Consider the following 25432-nt stretch of genomic DNA (forward strand, 5'->3'; position numbering starts at 1 on the left):
GCTCCGCAGCCGCCCGCCGCGGACGCGTTCCTGTCGCCGCCCTGCCCGCCGCCCGGGCCGCCCGCCCGCAGCCATGAGCGCGTTCCGCCCGCGCCGAACCCGCCGCCCGCTGGACTAGCCCCGCCGCCTCCCCGACCCGCCGGCACCATGGAGTCGCCCGCCGCGAGCCCGCCCGCCGGCGTGCCCCCGTCCAAAGGTAGGAGCTCCCGGGCAGCGGACCCGACCTCTGCGATGTCCCCCCGGCCCGTCCGCACCCAGGCAGGTCCCGGCCCGGAACCCCTCCCCGTTGGGTCCCAGGCCCAATCTAGGACCTCACCTGGACCCCAGTTTAGGCGTTGGGACTGCACCCAGGCCGAAACTCCGGCGAGGGTCTCGTTCTGATCCCCTCCCTGGGTCAGGAACCTCTCTCTGATCTCCCCATCTGGGCCTTAACTGCACCCTGGGCAGGAGCTCTCCCGGTCCAGGTCCCTCAGCTGGACCCAGGTGGGATTCACTGTGACCCTGCACCCAGTCCCCTTCCCCTCTGGGGTCCCAGGGCTGTCCAGAGGCTGGGATGTAGCTGGCTCCCCATCTGGGTGGGCCCAGCGGTGCTCCCCTCCCATGTGGGTGCCCTGGCTACACTCCATCTCTCAGAGCTCCCCGACGTCTTCCCCAACGCTGGCCATCCACGTAGGCCTTGCATGGCCCCATCCCTGGCTGGCCTGCACCCCTACAGGGAACCTCTCTGGGCCTCTGACCCCGCCTACGGTACAGCCCCTTCTCCTTCAGCTCCCCGGCTTGACTTCCAAGCTTCTCGCTGCTCCTGGGGAGCGCACCCCATCTTGCACCCCATGTCTCCAGGGTTGATCGCTGCCTTGGGTTCTGGGCCCCTGCCAGGCCGGGTGCAGTCTGTGCAGTGGGCTTGCTCCTGCCTTTCCCAGTGGCCGGCCTTCCCGGAAATTTCTGTGAGCAGTCTGCGGCAGCAGGATTTGTCATGCAGAGGGGGAGGACCAGACTTGGAGGGCAAAAGGGGGATTTTTTGGCAGGAAGAGGAAAAGATGTTTCTGGCATGTTGGTCTCAGCGGGCTGGGCTGTGAGAGATTTCCAAACCGGACGCAGCCGTAATGAATGGGCTGTCCCCTGCTCTCTCACCTGCTGCCTCACCCCAGCAGCCGGAGTGTCTCTGGCCCCCTTCCTTCCGTGGACTCCTGAAGTAGGGTGTGAGATGGTGAACACAAGAGTGTTAGCAGAGGGGTGAGTGATGAGATGGAGGGCTCAGCATGGCGCCTGGCGCATAGTAGGTACTTCCAGGGGACAGTTGCTGTGCCTTGTTACTGTTAGCATTTTTCCTGCTGGAAGGGCCTCAGCCGTGTGGGATCAAGGCTGCCTCTGGTTGGTTGCAGCTGCAGAGTGAGGGGAGGAAGGTAGCAGCTGGCCCTTCGAGGGCCTCTAAGCGAGGTCGTTCCTGCCTTTCTTTCTCTGGACTGGCCCATGCGGCCAGTGGGCTGTGGGGTCCTGGGGAGGGTGTGGGTCCTTCCCTGCCCTGCTCCCCGCGGCTGCGGTGGCTGTGGGCCAGAGCCCAGCCGGCCCGGTGGGCAGGCTAACTATGTCTTACATAAGCAGGAGGCCGGATCCCCGCCCGTTGCCCAACCACTGTGAGTAACCCAGGAGGCACTCAAGGGGGAAGGTGGCTGGGGAGGGGCTTGCGCTGTGCCGACCGCGTGGAGCTTGGGAACCGGGAAATCAGACACTTCTCTTCTCCAGCCCGGCCTCTAGGCCTGGCCTGGCCAGTGCTGTGAGACCGCGGACAGGTCCATCAGCGTCTCTGGGCCACAGTGTTTTCATGAGCAGAGGTTGGAAGCAGTGTTTGGTTTTGAAGGCCCATTCATCTGCTCCAGGCATAAGGGATGCCTCATCAAAATAAAAGTTGAAGTTGCAAGGTTGGGAGGGAAAGGGGTCGTGAGTGGGAAGGAACAAAGCACTCTGGGGAGATACCATGTGCTGTGTGACTTGAGTCCTGGCATTGTCCTCTCTGAGCCTCTCTGCAGAGAGAGGGTCAGAATGAGTTTCCAGTTTGTGGGCCTGGGTAACAGATGATGTTGGGTGGGTTGGATGTAGGGTAGGAAGGCCTCCCCGAGGCCCTGGGGGACCCTGTCTGCCTCTGTGGGGTCTGGACTGATGTGGTGGGGACGCTCCCACTTGCCAGGCTTCTCCCGTGTGCTGCGTGCTGTCCCGTTTATTGCTCACAGCCCCGCTTACAGATGCGGGAGCCGAGGCTCAGAGGTGTTCAGTGCCTTGCCTGCAGTCACACAGCTGCGACAGATGGAGCTGGTGTCCTGCCCAGGACTGTGTGTCTCCAAAGGTGTCCTCAGTGCTCCTCTGTGTCCCACTTCTCTGCTGGATGCTTGGGCTGAGCTGGTGGGACACTCCCCTGTCCCCAAAACACCTGTGTCCAGAGGCAGCTCCCGCAGCCCATGCCTGGTCTGGAGGACGAGTGAGCCCAAGTTGATGCCTCCTGCCTGCACAGCCCTTGCAGCACATCTCATACTGACTGTGGTCTGACCCATTTGACAGACGACAAAACTGAGGCCAGATGGGGGAGTGGCTGGACCGAGCCCGCCCCAACCTGGGGGCAGGCCGCAGTGCTCTCCTGTGAGGAATTTGGACTAATCAGGGCGTGGCTGGCACTTGACCTTGGGAGCTTTACCTCTGAGCTTCCTTCCCTGCAGGGGTGCCCTGCCCCTCCTCCTGCCACAGGCTTGGGGAGTTTTCCTGCTGAGGCCCCAGGCCCCACAGTCCTACTGGTTTTCCTGGCCTCTTCACCCACATGCCATCTTTGACAGGGGTCAGAGGCCAAGGGCAGCTCGTGCTGGGGCCAGAGGGCAGGGGCACCTTTGATTGGTATAGTCGATCTGCTGCCTCTGTCCGCACCTGTCCTCGGGGTGCCCTGCTGCACCAAGAGTGCCTCCTTTGTGGGCCCTTGATGGTGACCCTCACGTGGCTCATGGCTGCCTGGTGTGGGCGCTGAGGCTGCAGGAACGCTGTGTCCCGGCCCTTCCCGCTGTGCCGCTACCCCCCCCCCCCCAAGTCCCATCCTGGCTGTCGGAAAGGTTGGAGGGTGGCACCTGGGGGACTTCCCCCACCCCTGGTGTGACGCACAGGAAACTGTCTATCAGCCAGCCTGTGGCTCAGGGCCTGAAGGGAGCAAAGTTCTCAGCCGTTTGTGTGGGGAGAGGGCTGGGGCAGCAGGAGGCTTCCGGTGGGTGAGTCAGCGGGCACTGGGCGCTGACTCACCCGCCGGGCATGCCAGCCGGCTGGCTGCTGCTTAAAGTGGCACCGCCTGGCCTCTGGTGGGTGGGATGGGGGGCTGTGAGTCCCCTTTTTGCAAGTTGGCATCGTCCCTGAGCGGGGCACAGAGGTGGCTCCCTTCCTGGACCTTGGACAGAGCTGGGAGCCCCGGCAGGCCGTCCTTGGCTTCGCCCATCCCCCAAGGAATTTCCTCTGTTGGGCAAGCACCCCGCAGGAGCAGGTGGCCGCTGCCGTTCACTCACTGCCCTTGGCCGGGGGCTCCTCAGGCTCAGATGCACTGTGGGGCTCCGGGAGGTGAAGGAGCAGAGGTGGCGTGGGGTCACCTGAGCTCCCGGAGGGCGGGTATGCAGAGGCGAGGGTGTCTGGTCACATCCTAACTCGGCCCCTTTGGCTGTTGGAGGAGCGGCGTCCAGGACCTCCCCCGTAAGCCGTTTCAGCCCTCTGGGCGCCCAGCTTTCAGATACGAGGCCTGGGTTCTTCACCTGCGGCGTGGGAGCGGGGGCCCTGCCTGCCATCTTGCTGGCAGCCACAAGCGTGGATGTAGGCAGCCCTGTCCCACTCAGGCGAAGTGTCAAGTGCTGGGGATGCAGGACGGCCTCCTGCCCACAGACAGCTCAGCAGGACAGGAGGTGGGGGCAGAGCCCGGGCTCGGGGGTGGGCAGGCCTTCGCTGGAATTCTGCCTCTCCTCCTGCTTCCCAGCGTCCTCTCGTGCCCTCCCTGACCCTCGGTCTCTTCTAGCCAAGTGGGAGTGAACACCCCTCCCTGTAGGGTGGTGGTAAAGGCTGGCAATAGTGTTTGTCAGATGAGTGTCGTCTGTTACTTTTTTCTTATTATGGTCGTGGATGCTGTTTGTTGGTGGATAAGAAAACAGGACTGCAGCCTCAGACGATGGACGCGTCAGCCCTCCTATAATGCCGCCCAGAGTATACCAGGCTGGAGCTCCCACTGCCTCTTGGGCCACCTGGGGGGCCCCTGTGGGGGACAGAGAGGACTGATGCCTGCCTCCTTCTGCAAGTGAGGGTGGGGTGGGGCAGGGAGTCAGGAGGGCGGGGGCCTCCTTGGCTAGCGCCTCGGTGGGTGGGACTTCGTCACTGCCAGGCTTGGCTCTGGCCGCAGGGATACAGGAGTGTGCAGGGGATGCCCTGCGTCTTGAAGTGGTCTGCCTGGAGAGTAGAAGAGGCCTTGGGAGTAGTGGTTCTGAGAGCACAGCTCCAAGGTCACCAGTGTCTGTGGTCAGTGGGGCTGAGCTGAGGGGGCGGCCAGTGTGCAGGGCCTAGGCAGCCGTGGGGAGTGTTGTCAGCGTCTCAGGAGGGTCACTGTTGGGTCCCACCGAGAGCCGAGCCTGGCTGGAGGGGTGAGGAGACAGGCACTGGGCTCACAGCCCTGCAGGGACTGTCCATGCTTCCCCTTGGCCGTGTCTCTCGCTCTGCCTGCCTGCCCAGCTGCTTCTGTGGCCGCTTGCCCCAGCAGCGGCCGTGGAAGCCCCCAAGCCTCCCATGGAGGCAGGAAGAGCCGGCAGGGCTGGGAGGCAACGGGCTGCCTGGAGACACCGCGCCTGGGCCCACATCCAACTCCAGAGAGGGTCACCAGGCTCAGCCTGAAGGGCCCTCCTGCCCCCTTTACTCCAGGTCTGGGCATGGGTTCCGGCCACCCTCCCCCTGCCCTGAGAGTCCCTCTCTGGGGTGTCATTCCGGGCTGAGCTGGCTTCTCTGGAGAGGCCATGTCCAGCCACCCCTCTCCCAGCTGGTGGCCCCCTCCTGCCACATTGAGGCTGGGTCTGCACCCTGCTGTGCTGACCCCCTCCCCTCCACCCCCAGCCTGGCCGGTGGGGCTTCCATTCCTTTTCAGTTTTTCAGTTGTACATGTATCACAGGCACCAGAAAGGCATATGGAATCATATACTTCTAGATTTTAATGAGTAGAGACGAATTGTGTGTACTCAATACCCAGCTAAAGAAATCAGACGTTGCTGTGTCCCTGAAGTCCCCTTGGAATTGCATCTCCCTAACGACTGTCCTGACTGTTCTTTTCAGTTCTTGCTTTTTGTTGATGTGTAGTGGGTTTACCATGTTAGTACAGCAGAGAGATTCAGTTATCCGTATATGTGCGTGTGTATGTATTTTTTCAGATTCTTTTCACTACATCTCATTACAAGATACTGCGTATAGTTCCCTGTGCTGTACAGTAGGTCCTTGCTGCTTATCTTTTTTATGTGTAGTGGTGTGTATCTGTTAACCTCGAACTCTTAGTTTAACCCTCCCCCCTCCCCCTCCCCCTGTCCTGCCTTCTGTGTGGGGTTTTTTTTTTTTTTTTTGATGGGGGAGGTAATTATGTGTGCATATTCAGTTTTGGAGGGGGTGCTGGGGGTGGAACCCAGAACCTTGTGCATGCTAAGCAGGCGCTCTGCCACTTGAGCTACACTCTCCTCCTGTCCTGCCTTCTGTGTTAATCTTTTTTAAAAACTATTATTTTAAATTGAGCTCTAATGTACATGTGGTACATTTAAGCTCACTGTCCTGCAGAATCCTTGGGCTACCGTTGACACCGCGTCCATGGGGCCAGTGCTGGCATGTGGTGGTGGGCAGAGGCTGGAGCCAGCTGGCCAGGTTCAGGCCTGTCTCCTCCAGTCAGGAGCTGGGTGACCTCCGTTTCCTCATCTGCACCAGCGGGTGACACTGGGACCCTCCCATCTGGGTCCCACCCTACCCTCAGGGGATCAACCTTGGATCCGAGCTGTGTCACACCAGGCATCTCATTAGGCCTCGTGCTCACCTCGCGATGTGGTGCTGTCACCCCGAGTTTTACGGATGAGCACACAGGCCCAGAGTGAGGCAGAGACTTGCATGAGGTCACACAGGTCTGTTCCGGGAGCTTGTCTTTGTCTTAACCACCCTTGACCCGTGCTCATCCTCTTCTGTAGGTCGAGACCTGTGGGCTCCCCAGAGCCTCAGGGGAGGAAACTGAGGCTCAGAGAGGCCGTGTGGCTCACCCACAGTCCCTCAGCAGCTCAGGTCTCCTGATGCCAAATCCTGTGGGGCCCTGGCTGAGGTGTGGGGAGCCAGGATCTGTGGCCCCAGAGAGATGTGCCGTACCAACAGCTAGGGGCCTGCCCTGGAGTCCTAGCTCTGCGCTGCCCGAGTGTGAGACCCTGGTCCTGGGTCGGCTGGATCATGTCTGAGGCGCCATCCAGGTCTGAGCAGGCCCTGCCACTGGGAGCCCCTGGGAGGGATGCGGGTGAGCTGCTGCCCCTTAGATGGAGGAGGACCCTGAGGCCAGGCCCATAGCAGTCTGGGACACAGAGTTAAACAGGCTGCTTCCTTTCTTGTTTTACTTAAATCGCTCTCGTTAAGGAACTGGCACCCACGCAGTGAGGAGTCTCACAGGTGCCCACGGTCTCTCGCCTCTTGGAAGCCTCTGTGAACCTTGGTGTTTTGGGACTCCACTCCCACCATCCTGCCAAGGCCCCCGGCCCCCCGGTCCTGTGCTGGTCCTGGTGCCCCCGGGTCTCTGAGGAGTCCAGTGAGACGTGGCTGTGCTCGCGGGCCCAGCCCCAGACGTCACAGCTCTTCATTCTTTTTGTCTCGTGGTCTCTTAGGGAAGAGTTCCTTGGGGTGGATCCTGGCTGACAAGGCGCTTTTTGGGTAGTGCCAGTTGCCCTCCGGAGTGGTGGGAGGGCTGCCTCCCTGTGTCTGAGCCCCTCAGCCTGGACCACCGCGGCTGCTCCTCCTGCCCCGTCAGCCTCAGCTCAGATCTCACCTCCGAAAGGTCCCTGTCCCCGGCTTCCTTTTTCTCAGAAAGCTTGGAATTCTGTGTAAACGTTACATCCGCAGGCTTTGTCTGTGATCCTGTCTCTCCCCGGCCCCAGCACTGTTGTGTTTTGGGCTGGATGGTTCTGGGTTGTGGGGTAGCACCTCTGGCCTCTATGCACTGGAAGCCAGTAGCACCCCAAATTGTGATGAGCAGGTCTTCAGATGATGCTACGTGTCCGTGGTTGGGGTGTGATCTCAGGGGGCAGGGCCTTGTCTGCTGCTGAAGGGACGGGTACCAGGAGCTGGGCAGGCTTGGAGTCCTCCCCGGCCCTGAGAGGAGCGAGGGCAGGGCTGCAGGGTCGAGTGCCCCCCGCCCCACCTGCTGCTTCCCTATGGACTGGGAACAGATGGTGCCTGTGGCAGGTGCCAGGCGTTTAGACTCTCAGGAAACGAGGGCCCTTCCCCTTGCCCAGGACCTTGGGGAGAGGGCCCTGCAGCACTGGGGACCCAGCTGGCCCCCTGCTTGGGGAGCCAGGTCTGAACACACTGCAGGCCTCCCAGGGGGACACCAGTGGGGTGTCTCAGACACGCGTGGGCCTGAGTGCTGTCCGTCTGTTCCTGACTCGTGGACTCACCTGGACGCGCCCATGGCAGTGACAGGGTGATGGTGTCAGGTGTTGGGGGTGGGCCTTGGCTCGGCAGAACCGATAAACATAAGCTCTCAGGTGCATCTGCTGCCCACCCAAAACCTCCCCTTCCCCTTCTTGGGGTCTCAGTGCCCCACCTCTGCAGCAGGGGCTTGTGGGCCTGGCTGATCTCTCTCTATGGGACCCACCCCGCAGGAGAGGGGTGACCGGCCGGGAGGGGGCAGGGTGTCCTTGCACATCTGGCCTTCCACACCTCCATGGCGACACTTGGTTCCTTACCTGATGGGTGTGGACACAGGGGACCCAGGGCTTCTCTAGAACTGGAAATCACGAGAAGCACCCAAAATGCCCCAAAGCAGGGGTGGGAATAACAAGTTGGGAGCAGGTATTGATTTTGCCATGGGAAGCCGTGGATGAGACTTAACGTGACGTGGTGTGCGGAGGCCCGGCAGGGTGCGTGGTATGTGGTGGTTCTCCGTGCCCGGAGCCTGGCAGCCAGTACAGCCCCGCCAGGTAGAATCTCCCCAGGCCTTCTCGGGCTCTGTCTGCTTCACGCCTGTCCCCCACCAGATGCTCACTGTGGCCTTGCACAGCAGACGTGTGACAGCATTCCTGGGCTGCTGAGAGAGTGAACGAGAGCTGTCTGGGCTGCGGGCTGGCGTTACCTCAGGTCCTGCGGGTTCCCGATGGCTCCATCTAGTTTTCCTCGTGCCAGGACTGCTGAGGTGTGGCACCGAGCCGAACCATCTGGGAGGTTGGTCCACGATCCCTGTCACACTGGCAACCATGATACCCAGAGAGGTTAAGCCACTTTCCCGAGGGCACACAGCTGGGAAGTGGCAGAGTTGCAGTTTGAGCCCAGGCTCCAGAGTCAGTGCTGCCTGAGATGTAGCTGCAGGTCCACGACCACGAGGGGCGGCAGAAGGGAAGCCAGCTGGACAGGGGAGAGCCAGGGGACAAGGGGGCTCAGCTGGAGTGTCAGGAGAGCCTCTGAACAGGTGGAAGGGTAGGATCATCTGTTGGGACACAGGTGCAGGCAACAGAACTTGTGGAGGCCCAGAGTTGCAGAAGAAGGTGGCTCCTTGGAGGAGTGGTGAGTGGGAGGAGCCGGGCAGGGCTGTCGTGGTGCTGGAAGTTGTGTCCTGCACTGCAGGTCGTGGCTGGCTCCTTGTTGCCTGCCAGTGGTGCTGCCGGGGCTGGAGCAGAATGAGGACACACAGACGCCTGGTCCTGCGCCCGCCAGCGCCAGGGGCCCTGCAAGCTGAGGCTGGCGGGCTTGTGGTTTGCTGGTAGCAGCCATAGGCCTGTTTGTTGTGGTGACAGTCGCCACAGCAGGCTCGCACCTGGGCTGCCTGGCTGTCTGGTCTCGGTGCTGGCATCCATGGTGGGCAGCGGCTGGTGGCCCGTGGCCTGTTTCTGGTCTGTCTCCATGGTGGCTGCTCCCTCCCCTGAGAGCTGGCACAGCTGCCCCATGGAGCCCGTGTCACTCCAGACGTGGCCCGGGGACCCAGATGGGCAGATGGGTGAGAAGGCCAGGGCCGCACTCTGAGCCGCGGCTCCATCCCCACCTTCGCGGGGCACCTCGTTCTGCCTCACAGAGTCCTTACACAACCCTGGCCGCAGGGGTCCTTACCCCACCCTGACTGCAGGTGCAGATTCTCCCTTGATGGATAGGGAGATTAAGGCTGGGTGAGGGGGACGTTCCCAAATCCCAGAGTGGGACTGGGTTTGGGGGCAGAGCCAGAGAGTTGGGAATGGGGCCGGGAGCAGAGTGCAGGGGTGGGGCTGTGAGCGCCTGCAGAACCCCTAAGCGGATTGCTACTTTGTAATTTAAAGTGTTTTACGTTCTGGTTACTAAAACATCCAGTCAAGAATAAAAGGCACTAGTAACTTTCATTACTCAGGATGGATGTTTTTCAACTCTGCAGAGAAGCTGATAGTAATCATGGTGACCACTGGGCCATCATAGGAGCACCTACTGTGTGCCAGCCCCGGGCCTCCCCTTGCAGAGCAGCGGGGGACAGGGGTGTGGAGTGGGGTCTGTGCTAGGTCTCAGCCAGGCTGCCACGCGCAAGACACAGTGCTGGCAGCACCAGCCTGGCCAGTGGCCTCTACAGGCCTTGGGTAGGGCCTCTGTGCCCTGCGGGGGCTGGTGGTGACTTAATCCGACCCTGGGCTGCACAGAAGTGGCCTCAGGAGCTGATGGCCCTGCATGCCCCAGCTTTTCTGTTTTCCTCCTGGCATGTGGACTGTGCTGGACCCAGAGGAGCCTGGGGAGGCCGCAGGGAGAAGCCCCCTGCAGGAGGGGTGCTGTGAGCTGCTGGCCTGGCCTGTGAGGTGTCCAGGTATGACTCCCGTCCAGACCCCTGACTCATGTGCAGTGACTTCACCTCTGAGCCTCAGTTTCCCCAAGTAAAGTAAAGTAAAGAGCACCTGCTCCAGGGCTGTCAGAGCATCTGGAGGAGGTGGGAAGGGTGTGACCGCAGAGTGCTGCTCTGTTGGGAAGAGCTTTCGAGTGAGACCACTGGGTCCTGACAAGCAGCCTCATCTGAAAACAGGATGAAAATGTTTCACACACACACGGTTTGGCAGCTGGCAGTGGGCGCCGGGTCGAGCCCTGCACACGCCTGGGCTGGGGTTCAGAGGCAGGTAGCTTGATGCAGGCCAGGACCTGTTCCAAGTGCTTTACCTCCTGGTGGTTCTAAGGGTAGGTGCTGTTTGTGTCCCACTGCATGGGTGAGGACACTGAGGCTCAGAGAGGTGCGGGAACTTGCCCAAGATCCCCCAGCCTCTGAGGGGCAAAGGTGGGATTCAAACACGTAGCAGAGAGAACCCGTGCTGTTGGTGTCAGAATTGCCCAGGAGCCGAGGCTGGTGTGGAGGAAGTGGGCCCCCCCTGGGGCTGTGGACTGTGACCTGGGGCCTCCTGGGCCAGGGCCTTTGAACACGACTGAGACTCTGCTGCTGGCCTCCAGGGCACAGGTGGACGCACCTTGAGCCTGGCATCTGGGGGCCCCTGAGGCGGCCTCTGTGGAGGGGCTGCAGGGGTCCGCCTGCATCACCTCTGCTCTGTGCACCCACCCCAGGCAGATGCTAGGACCCCAGCCCCGCGGTTTCCTGAGGTTCATGCAGCTCTGAGGGCAGCTGGGCCAGGCCTGGTCTTCCCAGTGGCACTGACAGCCCCCTCTGGTCACTCAGCAGCAGTGCCAGCCCCCGCCTGCTGCTGGGCCGGAGTGTGTGGCCTGTCTGGGCCCACAGGTGACGCGCTGAGGCTGCACAGCGGGGTGTGGTGAGGCTTGATCCAAACCTGGTTCAGCGGTGGCTTTGGGGGCTGGGGTCTCCAGGTGCTGTGTGCACACCTGTGGCAGGTGCTGTAGGGCTGCGGGCGCCGGGCGGGTGGCAGGGCCATGCAGGGAGGCGGGGACGGTCCTGCAGGAGAGGCACATGGGCACCGTTTCTGCTCTGGGTGGTTTCGGGAAGTCATGGACTGTCCCAGCTCTGCCACCCACGTGCTCAGTGACTCCAGCAAGTTACTTTTCTTGTCTGGAAAACGGAACCCTGCCTCCTGGTTCCGCTTCGCAGTGCTGGGCTCCCTGGTGTCTCCCAGCCTTGGTTTCCCGCCTGCACAGTGACCCCTGACTTCTTCAGAGGGCAGCCTGGCCAAGGCACCCCTGCCACGCCCAGCGATTGTGGTGCTGATTCTTCTTCAGCGTGTGGGGGATTTGGCCACACTCCCGCAGCTGGCCAGAGAGGCAGGGACCCTGGGACTTGGACAGGAGCCACTCCCCAGGGGCTGAGGGTGAGGGAGGGGTTACTTCAGGGCTCAGGCCCACCCAGCACCCTGGGGAGGGCAGTGGGCTTCCTGGGGCGTCCTTGAGGAGAGCTGCAAAGGCAGGAACTTTGCAGGTGTGGACTGAATGGACCCCGGGCTTTGGCCCCTAGGGTGAGGGGCGCAGACAGAGGTGGCCCTAGGGGCAGCCCAGCTTGGAGTCCTGGCCCTGCCTGTGCCTCTGGTGGTCCTCCTTGGGGACCTGCGCCTCCCCACCTGGGGTGTGGCCTGTGGCCATAAGGCCCTGGACGGTGCCTGTTGCTGGTGCTGGTTGGACCCCACCAGGCCCCTCTCACCCCTCACCCTGTTCTCTGGAGCTGAGGGTGGTGCTTCTCATGGATGGGGACACTGAGGCCCAGAGAGGCACTGAGATGAGGCTGTGGGTCCATCCTGCAGGCCTGATGGGCTTGCCTCCCACTTCCCTGGGCCAGGCAGGTGGGCCCCTAGCACCCCAGCCTCGGCAGCTCGGCTCGGGGGCAGTGAGCTGTGAGGGCATGGCATCAGGCATGGCCGTGGGCGCAGGGGCCTGTTTCCCCACCTGTCCCCGGGGAGGGCCGTGTTGAAGGTGGAGGGGGCTAGTCCAGAGCACAGGTGGGCGTGGTGGCCGTGGGAGTGCACCTTGTCCAGTGCCCTCACTCCACAGACCTGGGTTCACATCCTGGCCTTCCCGACTCACCATCCTGCCCTTGGCCGTGGGGCTTAGTTTTCTGATCTGAGCTGCCGGGCCGAGCCCCCGGGTCAGGTCTCCTCACCTCATGCTTTCTCCATTGAGGGCCCTTTCTGGGGTCCGTGTGCAGCTGGGGAGACGTTGAGGCCGAGAGAGGCAGGGCATCACACAGACAGGGTCCTGGCCGCTGCCTGTCTGTGCTCTGAGCCCGTGGCCTGGCCCCCAGCCCGTGTCTGCGTTCCATCTTGACGGTGGCAACATCGAGGCTCAGGGAGTGAGGTGGGCGGCAGAGCTGGGACTTTGAAATCAGCCCTGACTTGGCGGTGCCCCTGCCAAGATTAGCACTGCATGTGGGGATGGAGGCCCTGCTGACTTCCCTGGGCTGTGGGCAAAGCGCACCACACACGGGCAGCTTCACAGCAGAGACTTCCTGTCTCACGTCCGGCGGCCAGAGCCCAGTAAGATGTCAGCAGGGCAGGTCCCACTGAGGCTGCGGGGAAGGGCACCCCGCCTTGCCCCCCGGCACCACCTCGCCCCTTGGCTGGCAGACGGCCTCTTTTCCCAGTGTCTCCTCACATCAGCTTCCCTCAGAGCGTGTCTGTCCCTGTGTCCAAATTCCCCCTTTCTGTAAGGACACCGGTCACCCTAATGTCTTCATTTTAATTTGATCATCTCTGTAAATCTCACATAGGGTCCTGCTCGGAGGTACTGGGGTCAGGACATCATGTGGACTTTTCAGGGGACATAGTTTAGGCCTTAACGGAAACTTGGGATGTCGGACTTGGCGTGGTGGGAGCACAAGGTCTGATGGGGGCTGTGGGGGCAGATCTGCGGTGGAGCCGTCTCCCTTTCTCAGGAGGCTGTGGGGTGAGTGTCCATGGCCATCCCCTCTGAGGACCAGCGGGGCTCGGGCCCTCTGGCCTGGGCCAGGCATGTCCTCTGGGTGCTCGGAGGCCCCAGGGCCCCCTCACGGCACCGACCACACTGACCGTCGGCATCTGTGTGTGTGCCCTTGGCGCAGGCCTGACTCCTCTCTGTCCCAGGATTGTTGACTGACCAGTGATTGACCAGACACTCCCATCCCTTTCAGGAAAATCCCGGAGGAAGAAGGATCTACGTATCACCTGCGTGTCCAAGCCACCGCCGCCCAGCCCCACGTGAGTCTGCCCCAGTTCCCCCTCTGGCTCTGCCTGGAGAGCTTCCCGAAGGGGCGGGGGTGGGAGCTGGGCAGCCTCCTCCGGGTGGCACCTCCTCCACGCAGGCTGCTGTGGGTCTGAGAGGCAGAAGGCAAGGCTCTGGCGGCATCTGAGTGATGCACCTCGTGTCTGCCCAGCAGGTGCTCAGCGGCTGTGCGTGGAGGGGCCTTGAGGGCCAGTGCCCTGGCCGGTGCCCAGACAGGACATGGCCAGGCTGGTCTGCTTTCTCTTGGAGGGTGTGGGTCTCTAGGGCTCACAGGCTCTCCTCTTCCCTGCAGGCCCCCCCGGAACCTGGACTCCCGGACCTTCATCACCATCGGAGACAGGGTAGGTGCTGGCCCACCCTGGGCGTGGCCTTTGCTCCTCTGAGCCTCATGGTCTTCATCTCACAAGTGGGTCCAGGCGACCCCGTAGGGTGGGTGGTGGACGGAGCTGGCCTTCGGAGAGGAGCAAAGTGGTGGCTGCCTCCTGGGGCCCTGGTGAGCCGCAGCTGGCATGGAGTCCCTGACCCCCGAGTTTGGGCGGTGGGGCCACCGTGGCAGTGGTGTGTTGAGCATGCAGACCCCAGGCCCCACCCTCAGGGCTGGTTCCTGGGAACCTGCATTTCACTCACATCTCCTGCTGGTGTGAGAATCCTGGCTTAGGGGCCGTGTGTGGACGTGCTGAGGCTACTCTGGAGCTTCTCCTCGGCTGACAGTACCCCCCTTTGTCCCCCCGACACTTGTCACCGTTGGGTGACCTGTGGGTCTGTCCCCCTGCTCACTCTCTTCTGTCTGCCTCTTGTGCTCTCTACGGCCCCGGGGCCTGAAACAGGGACTTGCATGCAGTAGGTGCTGAATAATGAGTAAGTCAGTCTGGCCATCGGGTAGGGTCGGGGAGAGAGGGAAAGAGCGCCTCTCGAGTGCCCGGCGCCTGCTGAGAGCTTCTTGCATGTGGGCTTGCCTACACCTGCCGCAGCCCTTGGATGCTGGTGCTGTGCCTGTCTTTTACAAGGTGAGGTGAGGCTCAGAGAGGTTAGATGACTTGCCCCAGGCACACAGCAGGAAGTGGTTGGTGCAAGATTTGAAAACAGATCTGATGGGCTGGTGGTCCTCTCTTTCTGCTGCCCCAGCTGCCTCCACCAGGTGAGGTGGGAGGGCTGGTGCCTGACTTGGCCCCCATGAGCCCTCTCTCTCTTTCCTGTCCCCCAAGAACTTCGAGGTGGAAGCTGACGACCTGGTGCCCATCTCGGAGCTGGGCCGGGGGGCCTACGGGGTGGTGGAGAAGGTGCGGCATGCCCAGAGCGGCACCATCATGGCCGTAAAGGTGAGCACCCGGGGGGCTTCATGGAGGAGGCATGGGGCTGACCTGGTGTGGGGGGGTGGTGCCCTGCCGCATGGCCCTGACTGCCCTCTCCCCGCAGCGGATCCGGGCCACCGTGAACTCGCAGGAGCAGAAGCGCCTCCTCATGGACCTGGACGTCAACATGCGGACGGTTGACTGCTTCTACACTGTCACCTTCTATGGGGCCCTCTTCAGAGAGGTGGGCCCTGCGGCGTGGGGCTTCTGGGCACGGAGAGCTCAGTTCCGAGCCAGGGTCCAGCTCTGGGGCCGTGGGAGCGACTGGGTGTGGGTGAGAGGAGTTGGGGTGGTGCCAGGGTGTGAGCCCGGCCAGACGGCATGAAGGGCCCTTGTCAGGTGGGAACAGAGGCCAGGAGCCCAGATCAGACGTGGAGTTTGTGATGGTGACTCACCACCTAGGGTCCAGGGGGCGAGGGCAGGGCTCCCTGAGCACCTGCCGGGTCCCCGGGCTTCCTGGGTCAGCCCTCATTGACCACTCACCCGACTGGCTGAGCACCCATGCCGGACCGGCTGTCTATCCCCATGCCCGCCAGGGAGAGACTCACCCAGCCTCACCACCGGCCGGGTTGGAGCTGGCAGGGCGGCCCAGGGGCTGGGGGGCGCCCGAGGGAGAGGCTGCCCCTGGCCTTCTCAGAAGGCTGTCCTGCAGGATAAGCAGGGATTTACTGGGGGCAGGGGGTGGGGGGCGGTGTGCTGCAGGTGGAGGAGGTCAGAGCTGGGATGAGCTGTGTGTTGTTGGGGCTGCCGGGCTGAGGCGGGAGGGGTTTGCAGGGCTGGGTTTTGGAGCTGAGCTGGCACAGGTGGGTCACAGCAGCCCATGTTGGAGGGATACAGTCAGGCGTGTGTCTTGGTCACTTCTCCCTGGAAACTGCCATGGGATGAGGGGTCAGACGGGGGAGGCTGTTGTGTGGACCCAACAGTATGCCTGGGAGGTGGAGAAGCAGGCGGGTCGAGAGGTTTTGGGAGGCAGAGTGGGAGGAGCTCGGGCATCAGTGAGTATCTGAGGGCCGAGAGGTGTGGGTGTGGCGAGGAGGCCAGCTGGCTAGGGGAGGTGAGCCCAGGAGGATGCTGGCGCCAGAGGGGGCTGTCCAGGTGCAGGCACAGCCCTGGGCGGGCGTGACTGACCTCTGGGCGTCCACCTACAGGGAGACGTGTGGATCTGCATGGAGCTCATGGACACTTCCCTGGACAAGTTTTACCGGAAGGTGCTTGATAAAAAAATGACGATTCCAGAGGACATTCTGGGGGAAATTGCTGTGTCTGTAAGTGGCTCAGGCCTGGGTGGTGTTGGGGTTCCAGGGACAGAGCCAGAAGCCCCAGCCCTGCCCCAGCAGGCGCAGAGCCTCTGTGTGGCCCTGAACCCAGGCAGCTGTCCCCCAGAAGTTCCCCTCCCCGACCAGACCCTTCTTGCAGAGGAGGTTCTGGGGCCTGGGGCCCCTGGGGCCCCAGGATCGCTTTCTGTGCAGCTCCCGAGCCTCCTGGGCAACTTCCTCATCCCGAGATTGCCTGGAGGTGGCTCGCAGAGGCTCAGACAGGGTATGGGTGAGGGTGAGGGTGAGGGGAGATTAGCATCCAGAAGTTTGCCTTTTCAGCTTGTACATCCTTAGAGCAGGGCTGGAGCCCTGGGCTTGAGTGTCTTGGCAGCCAAAGCGAAAAAGGAGATAGAATCAATGAATCGGCGGTTCTCAGTCCTGACCACACCTGGGAACACGTAAATAGACCCCTGCCTGAGAACTGAATGAGAATCCTGGGGAGTTCCTGTGGGGAATGGCTCTGAGCACGTGGTCCACTGACTCTGCTGAGGGAGAGGAGAGGAGGCAGGGAGGCTGCGAAAGGACTGGGCTTTACCCAGGAGCCTCGTGGGGGCAGTGATATCCCCCAGGGGTTCACAGATCTGGGACTCTGCAGGGCTCTGAGGTACATCATGTCCCTGGTAAAGGCTTGATCTTGAGACGCTGGCCCCCTCGGGGAAAAGCAGGAAGCTGGGTGCAGCTGCCAGGACACTGGGTGTGAGCAGGATCCCGGGGCAGCGAGGGGCTGCGGCGTGGCCATGGGCGGTGGTCCTACGGCTCTGTCGTTGTTGGTGCCACTGGGAATAACATGCGTCCTGCCTCTCCTCCTTCCCGTCCCAAATGCAGATCGTGAGGGCCCTGGAGCACCTGCACAGCAAGCTGTCCGTGATCCACAGAGGTCAGTGCCCAGCCGCTGGCCAGGGGGTCAGGGGCCACTCACGCACACGCTCTCCCCCCTAGCCCGTGAGGCGGGTGGGCCTCTCCCCGTTTGCAAGAGGAGCAGCGGAGGCTCAGAGAGGCGATGGGCTGTGATGTGCCCAGCCAGGCCACTCAGTTTCCCTGGCCCCCAGGCCCAGTTCCGACGCTGGTACTCAGGGCAAGGACTGGGTGGACCTTTGTCCTGGGAAGGCTGACGGATCTTGGATTGTTCACGTGCCTGCAACGTGCAGATCCGGGCACCAGCCTGTGAATCTGTGGAGTTTACACCGTGTAACCGCCCCCCCGGCCAGACACAGATGTTCCCACCCTCCCCGCCCCCAGAAAGGCCTGTCGGCCCTTCCTGCTCAGTCGTGTCCCCGGGTCCTGACCCCTGCAGAGGGCTGGTTCTGCTTGTTCTCGGCTGCCCGCTCGGCCTGATGATCCGAGATTCACGCAGGCCGCGTGGGTCTGCCGTCCTTCCTCTGTCTTCTGGGTAGTCCGTTTATCCAGACAGTGTCAGTCAGGCTCAGTCCCCTTTGACTGCTCCGTGGCCCCAGGTCACACTGGTGGCAGGTTGTCATGGAACCTTCGGCCTGTTTTCTGTGCAGCTGTGTCCACACACATATCCCCATGGAAGGCAGGAGGGCTCCATGAGGGTCTCTGCTGTGTCCCCCACCCTCCCCGTGTCCACCTTGAGTCCTGGGGCCCTGGTTCTCCCATGTTTTAGCTGCTGCCCGACTCTCCCCTTGGTGTGGACGCCAGGTGGTTTCTGGGTGCTCACGCTGTCAGTGGCGCGGACCCCAGAGCTAGAGGTTGTGCCAGGAAGTAGAGGCCGAGTCCAGCCAGGAGGCTGCAGAGACATGGTCCTGGGCAAAGCCTTGGAGCCCTGACCTCCTGCCCCGCTGTGGCTGGAGGCCAGGACTCCTGGCTGTGCCACCACCAGCTCTGTGACTTGGGCTGAGGCCTCTCGGGGCCTCAGTCCCTCTCCTGCCCCCACAACCGGGAGCTGAGAAAGGCGTGCTCTGTCCCTGGCAGATGTGAAGCCGTCCAACGTTCTCATCAACAAGGAAGGCCATGTGAAGATGTGTGACTTCGGGATCAGTGGCTACTTGGTGGACTCTGTGGCCAAGACAATGGACGCTGGCTGCAAGCCCTACATGGCTGTGCGTGCTTCCTGGCCGCAGAAGGGGGCACGCCCCTGACAGAACTACCCCGATGGTCCTCTTTCGCTCGGGATGAGGCCTCCCCGAACCCGAGTTTCCTGCCAGAGGGGTGATGGCTGCCCAGCCTGCCAAGTAGCCCTCTCTGCCCCTTGTAGCTGGCCTTGTGGTGCCTGTCTGGATGAGTCTCATGGGCACCTCAGGGGGTGGCTGGTGGGGTCTGTGTGGGTGCCACCCTCCCCTAGTCCTGAAGGTGGGACCCCCGGGCGGGGCAGCTGCAACTCACGCTTGGGTCTCCATTTCGAGCCCCTGCCCCTCGCTGGCCCCAGCTTCCTCATGTGCTCCAGGGGAGGCGGGATGGGCGGGGGTGGGGTGGGCAAGACCAGCTGAGGGGCTTGAGCGACCCCTGCTCTGGCCCCAGTGCTGGGGTGGGTGCTCATGCCTCCCTGGTCCCTCTTACAGCCAGAGAGGATCAACCCAGAGCTGAACCAGAAGGGCTACAACGTCAAGTCTGATGTGTGGAGTCTTGGCATCACCATGGTACCGCTGGGGGGCCTTACGGGTCGGGTGGGGCCAGGGTGGGGCTGTGCCTGGTCTGTGAGCTTCAGGGGGGCCCGTCAGATAGTTTACCCTTGGGAAAGAATGTTGGCTTCACAGTCTGAGAAGAAAATGTGTCATCAGAAGTTGCGGTGTCTGTAGGAGTGTCAGTGGGTACGTCACACCCTCCCTGGGGTGAGGTGAACTTTGTCCATTCTCCACGGCGGCAGTAACTTGTCCGCTGGATGCATGGCGCTTGTCGAGAAGTCACAGCCGACCCCAGATAAGTGAGCTTCTGCTACGCAAACTGTTGCAGAAGCAAAATGGTGAAAATCTTAAAACAATTTTCACAGCAAGAAGTATGTTCCCTGTGGGATCACAGACTTTTCCAAGTCTGTGGAAGTCTGGTGGGGGGGGTGCTGGGTGCTTCCAGAACCACTCGGCAGAACTCCCACCCCTGCCTGAGTCAGGGCTCAGTGGAGGTCTGGGTCTGGTCCCTGGGGCCTTATTTAGAACGCCCACCCTGATCCCCAAGCTGGGACAGGGAAGTGGGAGGATTCGAGTCCCAGGGGCCCAGAACACAGGTCCATGCAGCCCCTGTCCCCGGGCTATCAGTGTTGACAGGGTTCAGTCAACCCTCAGAACAGTGAATACCTGGCGAAGGTGTGGGGAGGGGCCACTGGGGCAGGGCGGCCTGGAGGAGGCAGGGCCCCGAGGTCTGGGGCCTGAGGTGGGGGCCCCGTGTGTCAGGGGCCAGACCCGGGGGTGGGAGGTGGGAGTGCCAGGCAGCACAGGTGTTTGGATTTTACTGATGTTGCTGCTGTCATCATCATCCTCCTCACCATTGTCGTCGGACTGACTTTATAAGCTGTGTCTGTGCACGATGACAGGGAGTCAGAATCAAAAGAATTTTATTAGAGAGGTGGAATTGGATGACACCTTTAGTTTTCCTTAATATGGCAGGTGTGTTATTTTTCAACTAAACTTTTCTCCTTTGACGTGGAGAGGAATTGTCAAGAGTCTGAAGTGGCTCCTCTGCCTGCTGAGAAGAGTTTTCCAATTCCTGAGTTAAAAAAGTCAAAAGAATGCATTCTTGCTATGTCTGCAAGCTGCACAGAGCTGGTTGGATGTTAGAGGCCCTGTCGCAGCCGCTTCGCACACGCACACCCGCTGCTGCCCCAACCTGTGTGTCATCACTGTTGGGGACCTGCCACATCTCAAGGACTTCTGATGTGTCTGTGGAAAGTGGTCAAGTGTGTGTGAAGCCCTTGTTTCCGTTAACCAAACGATGTGTAACAGCCATGCCAGAGTCTAGTGACTTAAACCAGCAATGGTTTACTATTTCTCATGTTTCCATAGTCTGGGCAGGTCTTCTGCGCCACCCCCACCCCTGGCGTTGGGGGGTGTCAGGCTGGGGTCACGGCTTGGGTCATGGCTGGGCTGCAAGGTCCAGGAGGCCTTTACGGACGTGGAGTCTGCTTGCTGCGCTTCACTGGGGACGCGCTTCTCGAGAGATCAGGTGGTGGCTGGCTTCCACTGGGGCACCAGGCCTCCTGTTGGCCAGAGGCAGGGCAGCCCAGGTGCAAGGAAGTAGGTCCCCCTTTGGGTGGGGGGGTCTGCACGTGCTCACGGGGAGACCCGATGTGGAAGTGCAGGTTACTCCCCCCTACAAGTTGCAAAGTAATAGAAACAACATAAAAACACGGGGAAGTGGAAGAGAAAATGTCACTGTGACCAACTTTGCACTTTTTCTGGACTTTGATCTCTTTTTCAAAAACTTACGTATTTTATTATATTTATATTATATTTTTCACTTAGCATCACACCATTCATGTGTCCCTGGATTGGTTTTTTTTTAATTAACTAATTAATTAATTGTTTTTAATGGAGGAACGGGGGACTGAACCCAGGGCCTCATGGATGCTAAGCACGCACTTTTACTACTGAGCTGTATCTGCATGCCCCCCGGATCATTATAAACCCCTGTAGGCATCTCTTCAAAGGCCTCACAACAACTGCCACTACGTGCCCAGCTGGCACGTTCGATTTCTTTTGGTTTGAAACCCTGTGTCCCGGGGCACAGCCCTCTGGGTGGTCTCCCTTGGCCCTCGCTGAGCCCACCCTGTGTCACTCCCTGTGGGTCTGGGACACAGCTGTGGCCCGTAGATGCATTGCCCCAAACAGACCCAGGAACATTGCCTGGGGGTGTTGCAGGCATGGTCCTTGCGGTCACAGTGAGGCTCGCTGCCTAAGCAGGCCGGCTCCTGGCTCTGGACACTCTTCCTGCTTCTCAGCATTCACTGTTCCAGAGACAGTACGTGTGTCTCTGTGCCCATGGCTTTTTAGGAGAAGGACGGCCAGGTCCAGGGTTTGGACACTTCTCCGCTTTCCTGCTTACAAACTCTGGCGGCCCCTGGGTCCTTCCTGCAGCCCACGTAGGGTCCTCACTTCTGCGTGTCGGGATCAGTGGAAACCCTAGGAAAAGAGCATGCCGACTTTGTCTTGCGAAAATACAGGGTCGCACGCACGCCCACTGCCCTGTGCTGCCCTCCTGTGGGGGCTGTGTTCACGTCTCGGCTGGAAAGGGCCCTTTAGCCTGACAGGAAGGGATTTTCTTAGCAAGGTAACTAGTGATCTGTTCAGACACCAGTCGCCAGCTCGAGGCGTTTGCTTGAGCTGAGGTCTCTTCCGTGCATTCTGGTGATCACCTGTCAGGGAGAGGGCCCGGGGCTGACCTGATCTGTTTTTTCATCTTGGCAGTCAGAATCAGAACCCAGAATTTACTGTGAGCTAGCCAGCCTTTCCCACAAATGACTCCTGCTACCTGCAGGTGAGGCAGGGAGGTCTGGGTCTAGAATGAGAGATGAGGCCATGGTTGCCTTGTGGCAAGCCAGGGCGTTAGGGAGAAAGTGATGGGGGCAGAACCGGAAGGCTTCCTGGGTGGGGAGGCACTGGAGGTGGGCCTCACAGGTGTCAGTGGCCAGGCAGCTGGGGGCTTGTGGAGGAAGAGGGCTGCAAACTTCATTTCCTCATGGGACTGGTGGGTTGTTGCAGAGTTCAGGAGACAGAGGCAGACCTCACGATCTAACGTGCCTTTTGCAAGCATATGAGAATCGTTTCATTCCTGTTTGCCCTTTCAGTGATAACAGCGACCCAAATAAATGGCAGCAGATGCTTGAGACATTGTAGAGACATTAGGGAAGGGAGCGGCCTGTGGCAAGTAGCGAAGCTGGTTGCCTGTCTAGGTTCTTTTGCTGACTGCTGCCTTGCAAGTCAGCCCCTGGGTTTCCAGCTCCTCTGATTTTTCCAGGTTAGCTGGTACATGGGTTTTCATGTCAAATCTTCTGAATTCAGATTGTTTTCTTGACAATAGCGAAGTCAGTCAAAACCAAGGGCTGGATTTGCTCCGTTAGGCGTAGTCTTTGCTGGCTGGGTCAGGGGAACCAAGTACTGGTGTCCTCCTGGCTTTCACCTTTGATCCGAGGGCACATGTCAGCCCCCTGACCTGCCTCAGGGTCCAGCTCCAGGCACTGGGCGAGGACAGGCAGGATCTGTAGATGCCTCTTCTGGGCGCAGAGTGTGGGTACATCTGACCCGGTGCCACTGTCTCTGCTGCAGATTGAGATGGCCATTCTGCGGTTTCCTTATGAGTCCTGGGGGACCCCGTTCCAGCAGCTGAAGCAGGTGGTGGAGGAGCCATCCCCCCAGCTCCCAGCTGACCGTTTCTCCCCAGAGTTTGTGGACTTCACTGCACAGTGGTGAGTCTCAGCCCTGCCCGGGCCTCTGGGTCTCCCCAACCCTGGTCAGCACCCTCCCTGTCCTGGCCAGATCCCAGCTCCTCCCGGGCCTGGCCTCCTCCTTTAGCAAATAACCCCCAAACAGCATAACATCAAAATATGTAAGAACACGAGGAGAATTTGACAGACTGGTCCTGGGGGGAGATTTGAATAATATAGCCCTTCTAGAAACAGGCAGATCAGGTAGGTCGGAAAAGAAAACAAAAAGCTTATGGAGGATTAAATGCATAACAGATTGGCTTTTGTTGATGTTTAGAACTTTGTACCAAATAAAAGAATGCCCACAGGGTTCTTATAAAATTAATTATGTTTGAGGTTACAAAGGAAACGGAAAAAGGCAGAAAGCAGAGTTACATATGCCATGTTCTCTGACTGTAATGAAATAAAACAAGAAATCCACAGCTGAAGAGAAAAAAGCTACTTGGAAATTAAAAGTAAATTCTTCTGCACTCTTGGGTTACAAGAAAGATTAAAAAAATAAAGTTACAAACTAGTCAGAAGTGAAGTCAATGAGAACATGGTATATGGACATGTATTGGTCGTGGCCAAAGATACTCAGAGGAAAATTCGTAGCCTTTATTTCTTTCATTGGAAAATAAGAAAGGCTGGAAACAAGTGAGGCTGGCAGACAGAGTCTTCCTCTCCCAGCATCTGTGACAAGGAACTTCCCTTCTGATTAAGGATACAAAGTGTATGATTGTTAACAGTAGCATTTTGGCCTTGGGGTCATTGGAAATTTCCCAGGTCACTATGGAAACAAGAAAGCTGACACCCCAAGAAGCAAGGAAACTTGGTCCAAGTCTCTAGTTTGCACCATGTATCCCACTTGTCCCTTAGGAGTCCCCTAGGACAGCCCAGTCGCTTTTTCCCTGAGCCCCAGGAGCCCCTGGGGAAGGGTTGAGCCCAGCCTGGCTTGGCTGGACTGGCCGGCCTGGACTCACTTCTTCCCTACCAGCCTGGCCCCAGCCTGTCCTATTCTCTCCTAGCCTGAGAAAGAACCCCGCAGAACGCATGAGCTACCTGGAGCTGATGGTGAGTATGGGCGGGGCTCTGGGAGAGGCTGCGCCCCGCGCCCAGAGGTGGGCAGCTCTTCTGGCGGCCTCTGCGTGGCTTCTTTTAGGAACTCAGTCACTTGTTCACTCACACACACCCTGGCTTCCTGCTCCCTCCTCCACGCCAGGCCCTGTGGAGGTGCACACAGTCAGTGCTAGGACCGATGGCACAGAGGGCAAGGGGGGCAGGTGGTCTGTTTTCTTTGGAGACATCAGGAAGGCTCTACAGGGAACTGGGCCTAGAAGGATGAGTACGGGTTTACCTGCTGGTGGAAAGGGCATTCCCAGTGAAGGTCTGCTGTGAACAGAGTCCTGGCAGATGTGGGAACAGTGAGCAAGGGTGGCTGTGGGAGGGTGGAGGAGGAAGCCGTCAGCGCTGTCTCTAACAGGTGGGCTTCCTGGGGACAGAGGTCCTAGAAGGATGACTAAGAGTCTCCTGGGCAGGAGGAGCAGGTGCGGGTGCCTCTGCCTCACCCCCTCCAAGGTGACTGCCTTCTGTCCCCACCAGGAACACCCTTTCTTCACCTCGCACCAAACCAAGAAGACCGACATTGCTGCCTTTGTGAAGGAGATCCTGGGAGAGGATTCGTAGGGGTGGGGCCTTGGGCCCCACTCCGGCCCCACGGCGCCCTGCAGCCCTCTGCTGGGCAGTGCTTGCTCATGCCCATAAGCTACCGCCACCCGGGCCTTGGACGTCCAGGAGGAACCAGGAGGACTGCTCCTGCCTGACCGGCAACAGTGCCAAAGAACCAGGCCATCGGGGCCCCAGTGCCTCTGCCCCCGCTGCTCCAAGGACCCCGAGACCCTGGACTTGAGGGCACGACGCCCCTCAGAGAGAAGGCAGTGGTGCCTTGTGCAGGCCGCTGCCTTGGCCCAGCCCTAGATGCCGCCCGAGTTGTATATTTTTTTAATCTCTCCACTGAATGGACTTTGCACACTTGGCCCAGGGTGGCCACACCTGTCCCGGCATTGGTGGGGGACACGATGGGGGATGAGCCACGTGAATCCCGGAGCCCCCATGAGGCAGATGCCAGGGCCGCCGAGGCCTTCACCCCAGCACTGGGCAACGACCTCTGAGGGCACTGGGGTCGCCCAGCCCCCACCTGCTGCCTCTGGGGGCATTGTTTCACTTTTTTTTTTTAATTTATCCTCTTGATTTTTTTTCTTTCGCTTTGTGGGTTTGGCTGGTTTTTCTTGCATGGTTTGGAGCCGATCACTTTTCTGTCACCTTTGAGGGGACCAGCAGGCCAAGACCCACCCTCTCTCCTCAGGCTGGGTCTAGGGGGGTGGGCCCAAGGTCTCTGCTCAGAGAGGTGCTAGGGGAGCCATCCAGCTCACTCTTCCTGGAGACCGGCTCAGCAGGGGCTGTGGATTTGCTTTTGGTATTGTTTAAAAAAAAGAGAGAAAATATATTTTTTTGAAGATAGAACTTCCCATCCCAGGTCCTGTCCCTCATAGGTTGGGACAGTTACCTGATTGCTGTTTTAATTTAAAAAAAAAAAAGAAGTGGGACAAAAGGTTGTGTGAGGCTGTGTGTCATAGCGGCGAGCCCTACTCCTACTCAGGGATGGCCGGCGGCCCTTGCCAGGGACACAGCAGCGTGACCAGGGGAGCAGGGACTGCTGACCTGCCAGGGCCCTGCACTTCCATATGTGAGGACAAGAGGCTCCCCAAGGGCCATGATGTGGCACCAGGCCCTGTGCTGAACACGGGGCAGAGCAGCGACACAGGGCTAGGCCCCCCGGGGGAGGCCACATGTCCCACTGGCATTGAAGAGCGCATTGCCGGGTGCTGCGCCTGGGTCTGGTGCGGTTACCACTGAGGGGGTGATGCCATCCCCAGTTAGATGAGAGAACAAGGCCAGAGAGCTGAAGTAACTTGCCCAAAGCCACACAGCTTGTGAGATGGAGAAGGAGACTGGGGGAACAGGTAGTGGCCCCCTACGTAGAGGGAGTGGGG

At 60.2% G+C, this 25432-nt stretch overlaps 1 protein-coding gene across 1 annotated transcript; it reads left to right on the top strand.

Annotated features, from left to right (window-relative positions):
* Positions 1 to 24990, top strand: MAP2K3 (mitogen-activated protein kinase kinase 3). Its single transcript, XM_010993630.3, has 12 exons — positions 1 to 196; positions 13271 to 13337; positions 13655 to 13703; positions 14568 to 14681; positions 14779 to 14898; positions 15863 to 15979; positions 16856 to 16907; positions 17963 to 18090; positions 18550 to 18627; positions 22243 to 22382; positions 23408 to 23453; positions 23982 to 24990. The coding sequence occupies exons 1-12, from the start codon at positions 148 to 150 to the stop codon at positions 24063 to 24065; spliced, it is 1044 nt and encodes a 347-aa protein (XP_010991932.3). The 5' UTR covers positions 1 to 147; the 3' UTR covers positions 24066 to 24990.
* Positions 24991 to 25432: the final 442 nt, after the last annotated feature.

Source organism: Camelus dromedarius, chromosome 16, assembly GCF_036321535.1.
Source record: "Camelus dromedarius isolate mCamDro1 chromosome 16, mCamDro1.pat, whole genome shotgun sequence".
NCBI lineage: Eukaryota > Metazoa > Chordata > Mammalia > Artiodactyla > Camelidae > Camelus > Camelus dromedarius.